The following is a 9411-nucleotide window of genomic DNA, read 5'->3' on the forward strand; positions in this document are numbered from 1 at the left end:
AGGAGAGGAGAAAAAATTGCCATCCGGAAGAAATGCTGCATGAGAAAAGAAATGAAGGGGCTCCCAGACTTTCACTCCCTACTTGCTCTTTGGAATCTGAATGCCTTATAGCTGTGCTCTGCTGAAACCCTCTGCTGGGGAACCTCCCCCAGGCTGTGTCTACAGATTAGCTTGAGCCCTGAGTCGGAGCATTAGGGCCGCCAAGATAAAGTCCCCCACACTCCATTCATGGCTCCAACACGGAAATCTCTTCTCTCCTGATTCTGGTGTCTGGAGTGCAGGGTCAGGGCTGGCAGGGACACTTCCTTTTGAGCCTGAGAAGGAGAATCTGGCCCAGCCCTTTGCAAGCTTCTGGGATCTGCCGGCGATCTTTGGTGTTCCTTTGCTTGTAGAAATGTCACATTTCTGCATTCTGTGTGTGTGTGTGTGTGTGTGTGTGTGTGTGTGTGTGTGTGTGTATCCCAACTTCCCTGTATCATAAGGATCCGAGCAATGATGGATTAGGGTCCACTCTAACAACATCCTCTTAACTGGATTATTTGCAAAGCCACATTTGCAAATACATATCCTGAGGTATTTGTGGGTTACAGCGCCAGCATAGGAATTTTCAGGGGAAACACAGCTTAGCCTGTAGCAGACCCTGACTGTGTCCTTTCTGTTTCTCTGATGCAGATAAGTCCCCTGCGGCCCCAGAGACCCAAGAGCCAGGTGATCAGCGTCATGGGGAGTGAAAGGCGCTTCTCAGTGTCCCCGACGCCACCGTCCCAGCAGACACCCCCTCCGGTCACGCCGAGGGCCAAGCTCAGCTTCAGCCTGCAGTCCAGTGAGTAGAGCGCCCCCTGGAGTTTGCGCCATGAGTCCCTGACTCCCCCTGATAGCTGTGCAGGGAGCCCTTCCCCCGGCAGCAGGTGGAGAATTTGCACCCAAGCTGGTGCGTGGATAATTTGAACTTGGGATGCTTGGAATGGGCTGGAGAACTTGAACTTGAGCAAATCTAGCTGAAAACCAGGGCAGGGTGTATGGAATCTGTTCCCAGCTGTGCCCCTGCCTTGGGGAGGGGGCTTGGGAGGACAAGGGGAGCCCCCTTTCCTCAAGGCTACCTAGATGTTTGAGGGCCTTGAGCCTGCCCTGTCTAGGAGGATGAGGAGTGCAGAAACCCTTCCCTGCAGAGTGTGAGGGTGCAGAGGTAGAACTTACTGTCTTGGTTTTCTCCTGGTTTTGGAGCCACAATAACAAATGACCTAGAATTTGGTGGCTCGAGAAAGCAGAAATGTATTATCTCACAGTTCTGGAGGTAGAAGCCCAAAGCCCAGGTGCTGGCAAGCTGGTTCCTGTAGAGTCTCTGAGGGAGACTGTCCCAGCCCGTCCCCTGGGGCCTCTGTGCTTATCAGGACACCAGTCACTGGATGTAGGGTCCACCATAAATCCAGGGTGATTTCATGCAGAGATCTTAATTGATGACATCTGCAAAGACTGTATTTCTAGCTGAGGTCACATTCAAAGGTTCTGGGTGGACCTTGGAGGTCCACAACTAGAGGGGCACTATCAACCCTCTACAGGTGGCACCGGCTTTCAGAGAGGGGGAATCTTGACAGGAAGAATAGGTAAGGAGTGGGCCCCACAGCAGAACAGGGAGCTGGCTCCTTCCAGGGCCCTGTGGGGTGGGCTGGGCAAGGCTCCCGATTTCTTCTACTGAAGACGAGAAATTGTTGTTCCCGAGATTATCAGGTAGTAGGATCTCGGCTACAAGAGTGTGTGAGTGGAGCTTAGGAAGCAAAGAGTGTTCTGGATGCTGGAAAGGAAAGGACTCTGGGTGGGCCCTCTCCACATCCTTAAGCTATTCTACGTGATCTTTTTTTTTTTAAAAAAAAAGTGTTTTAATATATTTAAAGCGGGTACCATGCAGTGACTACTGCAAACAATTTGGTGGTTCCTTGAAAATTAAACACAGGATTAGCATATAACCCAGAAATCCCACTCCTAGGCCTATACCCCAAAGATTGAAAACACGGACCAAAACAGATATCTAGATGCATCTGTGGGAGCACTATTCACAACAGCCCCAAAATGGAAACAAGCAAATATCCATCGCCTGATGAGCAGATAAACTGAGTGAGCGTCCAAAGAAATATCCATGCAATAGGATTCTATTCAGCCATTTAAAGGAATAGAGGGCATTTTGTTGGGGGTTTTGTTGTATGGTCCTAGAGACTGAACCCAGCACATGATTCATGCCAGGCAAAGGCTCTACTACTGAGCTATATCCGTATCCTAAAAGGCAGTGGACTTCTCACTCATGCTCAAGCTGGCCAAATCTTGAATATTAAGCTGGATGAAATGAGTCAAGCCAGACATGGTGGCCCAGACCTGTAGTTCCAGTACTTACTAAGCTGGGACAGGAGGATTGCAGGTTCAAGGACAGCTTCAGCAAGTCACAAGATCCTCAGCAACCTAGTGAGACCACGTTCCAAAAACAAAAACAAAACAAAAAAATAAATAAATAAGAAGGGCTGGGGTGTACCTCAGGGGTAGGATGCCCCTGGGGTCAGTCCCTAGTACCATAAAGGAAAAAATGGATAGAAGCAAAAAAGGAAAAACCTGATGCTTCCCCTAATTAGCAAAAACTAGGAGGAGGTCGAGTAGTAGAAAGGGCCCTATTGAGAAGCAATTAAGGTGACCAATCAGAGGGGATGGGATGGGGGAGGATAGAACCTCTTTAAAACTCATAAGATACATAAACAAATGTATCAAAGATAATCACCAATCAAGCATGGGATCGAGGGAGGGGGAGGGAATGGGACGGGGATTGGATGAGGGCTAATTGGATGATGTGTGCTTGTATATCCTCTCAAGTCTTGTATTCCAATGTGATGTATGATTACAATGCACCAATAAAAATAATAATAAAAATAATAAAGATAGTTTATTCACAGGGCTCAAAAAAAGAAGCAAAAAAGGGAGGAGGAAGGAAGGGAGGGAGGAAGGAAGGAAGGAAGCCAGTCACAGAGAACATGTGTTATATAATTTCACTTAGCCGGATAGGAAATTCCTGGAGGCAGGAAGCAGAGGTTAGCAGGAGCTGGGGAAAGGGGTGGTGGCCATTGCCCAGTGGGTAGAGACTTTTGTCTGGGATGATGGAAACGTTTCAGTACTAGAGAGTGGTGACAGCTGTACACTCTTGTCAATATATGCAGTGCAGCAGAATTATGCACTATGAGATGGTTAAGATGGCAAATATTCTTTTCTGTCCATTTTACCACAATCAATCACAGTCACCACTCCTGAGGACGGCCCCTCGGGCAGAAGCCGTCCGCCTGTTCTTCCTCGACAGGGCAGAGCTCCATACCCACCAACTCAGCTCTTCCCGGAAGCAACTTTCCGATAAAGGAGAGCTTGTCACCAGCTAAATCACTGGGGAAAACCCCAAAGACACTCAGCAGAAACACAGCCATTTTTCTCTCTTTGATAGAAAAGAAAATGAATCATTTCCAAGAGTCTCAACAAGGTTTGAGAAAATACCCTTCCTTAATGATCCTTCCTTTGTTTGAAAACGGCCACTTTTTTGCTTAAGGATCGATCACCCTTCCCCTCAGCTTATGTAAAGCAGCAGCTGCAGTGACTGCCGACACTGGGTTTCACAGGCTTGTGGGTTTTCCCTCTGAGAGTCTGAAAGGTGGGGCTGGCTGTGCGCTCCTCATTAGTCCTTGCTAGTGGGGGTCTCCGGGTAGGCCCACGGGGTGACGGCAGGCCCTAGCGAGATTGTGCAGGCGCCACTGAGGCAGAAGGCCCGAGGAGGGGTTAGCAAGGGGAGGCTGATGTTCCTGTCTGCACAGTGGATGGATGCCTGGCTCTAAACTCTGCTCTGAAGGTGTCTTTTGATTCTTGCTGTTCATTTTCCAGAATAATCTACTGGGAGGGACCCTACTCTTTGTATTCTCTACCCCTCCCTGCTCCACTGGCAAATGCTTCTGTAGGGTAAAGTATTTCTCCGGAAAGAGCAGGAAGAAGCTTCCTGAGCCATCAGGGTCAGTGACAGTGTGGGTCTGGCTTTAAACACAGCCTGGTGTTTCAGGTTTGGAGCTGAACGGCATGACCGGAATGGATGCTGCGGATATCCCACCCCCTCTGCCCCTCAAAGGCAGCACGGCGGACTACGGGAATGTGATGGACAGCCAGGACTTGCTGGGCTCACCCCCACCTCCACCCCCGCCTCCGCACCAGAGGGTGAGTGGTCTGGAACGCGGGACTGTGGGCACTTGACAACAGACAGGAGCCGGTGTTCTGCAGGGCGGCCAATTCACTTTGGGCTAGCAGGAAAAATGGTGGGATGGCCTAGATCTGATTCCAAGGGCTGTCTGAGCAGTAAGGTCTCTGCTGTGTGGGACCCGTAGTTGTGTGAGGCTGCCCATCACTGCAGCCAGCCTCCCGTGCCACGGTGAATCTCGGGAGGAGGGGTGGGCAGGAGTTCCAAATGGCGGTAGCCCCCTGCCAGACCATTCCGGTGGAGATGTGATTCTTGGGAAGTTGTGATTGTGAGGCGTAGCTGTCCCACCCAAAGGCCTGGCTGACTGTGTGGCCCTGGGGCCTGGGGTCACCCTACAGCACACCAGCCTGGCCCTGGAGGAGCTCCGGCCCAAGAGTTCCCCCAGATGCCCAGGTGGCTTTGACCTCAGGTTGGCAGCTCCTGGGCTGCAGGGGCCCCTGGATGCTCAGAGAAGCTGCAAGGGGAGCCAGTTTGGCTCCTAGATGGGACCAGGCTTACCCCTCTGCGCCCCAGCCCTGAGAGCACTTTGATAAGGTGCTGGCCTGGCTTCCGCCATGGCACTGACCCTCAAAGCAGGAGCAGCCAGCTCAAACTACTCTGAGCCCTGGTCCCCACACTGCTGCCCCTGGACGCTGTCTTCACCCTAATCCTGATTCTTCCTTGCTGAGAGGTAGGTCCTGGATCTGCCCACTAATTCACATATTAGTGAAAAGTCTAAAATGCCACTTCAACTTAGCAAGGCCCTTAGCAACCTAATGAGACCCTACCTCAAAATATAAAAATCCGATGGGGAGAGGGGTGTAGCTCATTTCAAGCCAGGCATGGTGGCACACACTTGTAATTCCAGCATTTGAGAGGCTGAGACAGGAGGATAGCGGTTCAAGGACAGTGTCAGCTACTTAGTGAGGTCCTTTGCAACTCAGTGAGACTGTTTCACAATAAAGAATAAAAAATAGGGCTGAGGGTGTTGCTTGAAGGTAGAATGCCCTGCCCCTGGGTTTCATCCCCAGTACCAGAAAAAAGAAGAAGGAGACGGGGGGAGGAAGGGGAGGAGGAGGGGGGAGGGGGAGGAGGAGGAGGAGGAGGAGAAGGAGAAGCCATTTTAACGCGGAGGGCCTCTGGCACTAGCTGCCAGTTCTGGAAACTTCCGTCGAGTCCACTTTGCAGTGCTTATGGTTCCCAGGCTGCTGCCAGGCTTTCCCCACGCAGGCCCCCACCGTCCTGTGGCGACCAGCACCCAGCGTGCACAGAGGCCAGTTGTGGAGGCGCCATGTGATTTGCACAACAGCAGAAGTGGGAACAGCCACTCCCAGACCCCTGCACACACCACGTTATTCAAAGCCCTATAAGATTAAATGAGCTTAGCCTGAGGAGGAAGTCTCTATGTCCATGTCTGAGCCGCTGGGCCTGTTTCCTACTATGGAGCCTTACACCGTGATTATTTGGCCACAGAACGCCTGAACTGTGCCTTTACTCATTCCATTTGTATAAGGCAACTAAATCAGTGGTAGGACTCCATCTCTGATATCAAAGGGACAGGAGCTCTTCTGAGGCCAAAGTGCCCTTTAAACAGACCCTGCTGTGCTGGGTGCGGTGGCATGCACCTGTGATCTCAGGATTTGGGAGGCTGAGACAGGAGGGCCGCAGGTTCAAGACCAGCTCCAGCAACTTAGCAAGGCCCTTGGCAACCGAATGAGACCCTACCTCAAAATATAAAAATACATTGGGGATGAGGGTGTAGCTCAGAGGTAGAGTGTCCCTGGGTTCTATCCCCAGTATCACGCAAAAAATAGAACCCGACTTTAAAATTTAAAGAATAATAAAAAAGGGTTGGGAGTGTAGCTCAGATGTAGAATAACCTAAGTTCAATCCCTAGTACCAATAAATATATAAATAAACAAACAAACACTGTCCCCTAGAGCAGTCACGGTGGGGAACTGGCCCTGGAGAAGGGACACGCTACCCTACAATGGGGGCTTTCCCAGAGACGGGGAGGGTTCATCGCAGTGATGGATGGGTGCCTCTGACCTTCCTGGACACCTGGAACCGGAACTACACATTAGCACAAAAAGAGACTCAGGGGCCTCAGGGACCTTGGCTGAGGTGGAATACTGTTTTCCTAACAGTTAATTAATCACATCTTTATTTTCATCTCTTTAATAGAAAATAAAAATATCCCCCAGGTCCCTACACTAGGAAAGTGAAAGTTTTAAACTTAGAATTTTAGAATCCACTTTCTTTTTTGTGACAAATTGATGCGGGAGGACTTCTATTACCTTAGCTTCTTGGAGACATCACTGTAAGCCACTGACGCCATCATGGTTGACACCGTGCATGACCAAGGACTCGCGTGCTCTCGCTCTGTCGGTCTATGCGGGGATGTGTATTCAATTGGATTAATGACCTGGCTCTCTCTGCTCTTTGCTGCTGGCTTAATTTACTTGCAGCGTGCGAGCGTGATCCAGCGACAGGTCGGGGGTCACTGTGTCATAATTAGCAGCCTCGTCTCCTTGGGTGCCTCTGCGCACAGGCCCTGAGAGCCATTTTAGGATAATGATCACTCGTCTGCCGCTGGAGGTGATCAATATCCTCCTGTCACTTTCATTGATTGGCCGCAGGCTTGGAGGCAACTCTATCTCTCGTTCGCTGCTGCCATTTAGAGCTGTCACTTCTATGACAATGGATCTTATGACCAGTAATCTGAGCTATCATTTTGCTTAATAGTGATAAACCTGACATTCTCCTATTTGACACAAAAGGACTTTTTAGCATCGTGTTGATGCTGGACTGTGTTGATCTGTCCCGGGATAACTCCCTCTTGGCCTGCCGGTGTGGCGTCACACGTAAACACACAAACCACATCACCAGACCATAAAACAGATGTTTCTTTTTAGTGTTCTTACCAAACTTAAAAAGACAAGAGCTGGGTGCGGTGGAACACACTTGTAATCCCAGTACTTGGGAGGCTGAGACAGGAAGATTGTAGATTTGAGACCAGCCTCGGCAACATCATGAGACTCTCAGCCACCTAGCGAAACCCTGTTTTAAAACAAATAAAAAGAGTTGGAAGCCGGGCATGGTGGTGCACGTTTGTAATCCCAGCATTCAAAGGACAGAGACCAGAGGATCGCGGTTCACAGACAGCCTCAGCTACTTAGGCCCTTCGCAACTCAGTGAGACCCTGTTTCAAAAAATAAAAAGACTAAAATAAATAGGGCTGGGGGTGTAGCTTGGAGGTAGAACGCCCCTGGGTTCCATTCCCAGTAATGCAAAAAAAGGGGAGGGGGCTGGAGGCGTAGCTCAGAGGTCGTATGCTCCTGGGCTCAATCCCCAGTCTGAGAAAAGTAACCAACAGAAAGACCAGTCTATTGTTGCACTTTCCGTGATAGCATGTCTACCATCATGCCGTCGGTTCTGTTTTCCTCTGCAAGTTTGGCACTATGTTATTTTCGTATTTGCTTGTGTGCCAGTCAGGAGGACGTGGACAGCGGGTGAGAGACGCCTGTGCCACTGTTCCGTTCTGGAAACCGTCTTTTCCCACATGCAGCTGAATGTGAACTTCCACTGTGAGGCTGCGGACATCCACCCTCACCTCAGAGCCACACGCTCTGGGCTTTCCTGGGCCCCGTTCTGACTGCAGGGTGCTCCTGTCTCCGCAGACTGTTCGCCTGTCCATTTGAATGGAACTTGTCCATTTGTTCCCCCATGTCCCTTCCGATTGCCCCTTATCTGTAGAACCTGTTCTGTCTGCCCAGGCTCTGTGAGGGGCCTGAGGACCTCAGAGCAGCAGCTGCCTAAGCCATGCACACCCAGCAGGCCCATTGGGCAGGGCTTTCTTTCTATCAGATTCACAGCTGTATACTCGCAGTCTTTATTGAGAGTCTAAGGCAATCTGTAGACCATGGGTCAAATCCAGCTAGCCCCCTGTTTTTTGCAATTTTTTTTTTTTAAACAGCTATGGCTGTTCCTTTACCTAGTGTCTCTGGACACTTTCGAGCCTCACCGAAGACCATTGACTTGAAAGAGCTAGAAATGACCTTGGCTCTCAGTTCAAAAAGGAGGTAGGGTCTCTCTTCTCATCCCTGGAGACCATCTTCAAGGCCATGCCTGTCTCTTGGAGGGTAGATCAGTCACCAGATCGATACCAATACCCAGATCAACAGCAGCAAACAGCGGTGGTCACACTTCTCAGGGACCATGCAGACTTTGAACAAAGTGCTTAGAGATGTCGGAGAGGCCGGGATCTGTCAGACAGACTGGGCTTGCGTGGAGCAGGCCTGCCAGCCCCAAGCCTTGCCCGCTGGAGCCTGAGCCACACGCGAGGGGCAGTGTGGGTCTAGACTGTGCAGCTTAACCTCCCACCACGAGCGCTGTGCCGGGTGACCCCACGTGGAGACAGGTGCCCCCTGCAGAACATCAATCATGTGCATTCTTCCACATACTTATGTTTTCTAGAATCTGCCACCGCCACTGCCCAGCAAAACCCCGCCTCCGCCCCCTCCAAAGACGACCCGCAAGCAGACGTCGGTGGACTCTGGGATTGTGCAGTGAACGCAGCCAGGGGACCTCGGAAAGGCAGGTCACCATTGCTGCCCCCCTCCCTCTCTCCTGTGGGTGCCGTTACCTCACTGGGCCTGCGGTGTCTGGCTTTTCCTTACATGGACTCAGTTCTAGCCGTGGAGAGAGAGGCCTTTAGCATCATGGAGCATGGTGGGTACGAGGCCAGGACAAACCACTGTGTTTATTAGAGTCGGGCCCCCTGGCCGGCCAGCCCCTGTCTTGCCCAAACATCCTTTCTCTGTGTGCCAAATGACTTGTGTCAGCAAAGTGCTTGGCTGATGGGGCGAGCCGAGTGGAGGGGCAGGGACACTGGCCTGAGAAGAGCAGAATGCTCGGGTCCTCCTACAGGCTCAGAAGCCCGCTCCCCGAGGGATGGCACCGTGGGGTGACTTTGGTGTCAGTTGGATATACCTTTCAACCAACATCGGGCAGTTAAGTTCAACCCTTCAGGGAAGTTCTTGAGCTCTCCTGGGGTAATTTAAAATAGGATATTTCTCAGCTACTGACCAGTTACTAATTTATGGAGTAGCAAACACCACTCAGAGTACTGGATCAAATGAGAAAAAAACATGAGCATAGGAAGATGC

General features: G+C 50.9%; 1 protein-coding gene across 10 annotated transcripts in view; it reads left to right on the forward strand.

Annotated features, from left to right (window-relative positions):
• The window catches only part of DOCK1 (dedicator of cytokinesis 1), a gene marked incomplete at both ends in the record, with an annotated part of 504224 nt that extends 495409 nt beyond the window's left edge, over positions 1-8815 (forward strand). For all 10 annotated transcript variants that reach the window (XM_080694979.1, XM_080694982.1, XM_080694983.1 and 7 more), the window contains 3 exons: positions 673-823; positions 4073-4224; positions 8720-8815. In XM_080694979.1, the coding sequence (XP_080551105.1) occupies positions 673-823; positions 4073-4224; positions 8720-8815 (399 nt within the window). The remainder of the gene's footprint in view (positions 1-672; positions 824-4072; positions 4225-8719) is intronic.
• Between the last annotated feature and the right edge of the window lie 596 nt (positions 8816-9411).

The sequence above is a fragment of the Muscardinus avellanarius genome (assembly GCF_963383645.1).
Source record: "Muscardinus avellanarius genome assembly, chromosome: 4".
NCBI lineage: Eukaryota > Metazoa > Chordata > Mammalia > Rodentia > Gliridae > Muscardinus > Muscardinus avellanarius.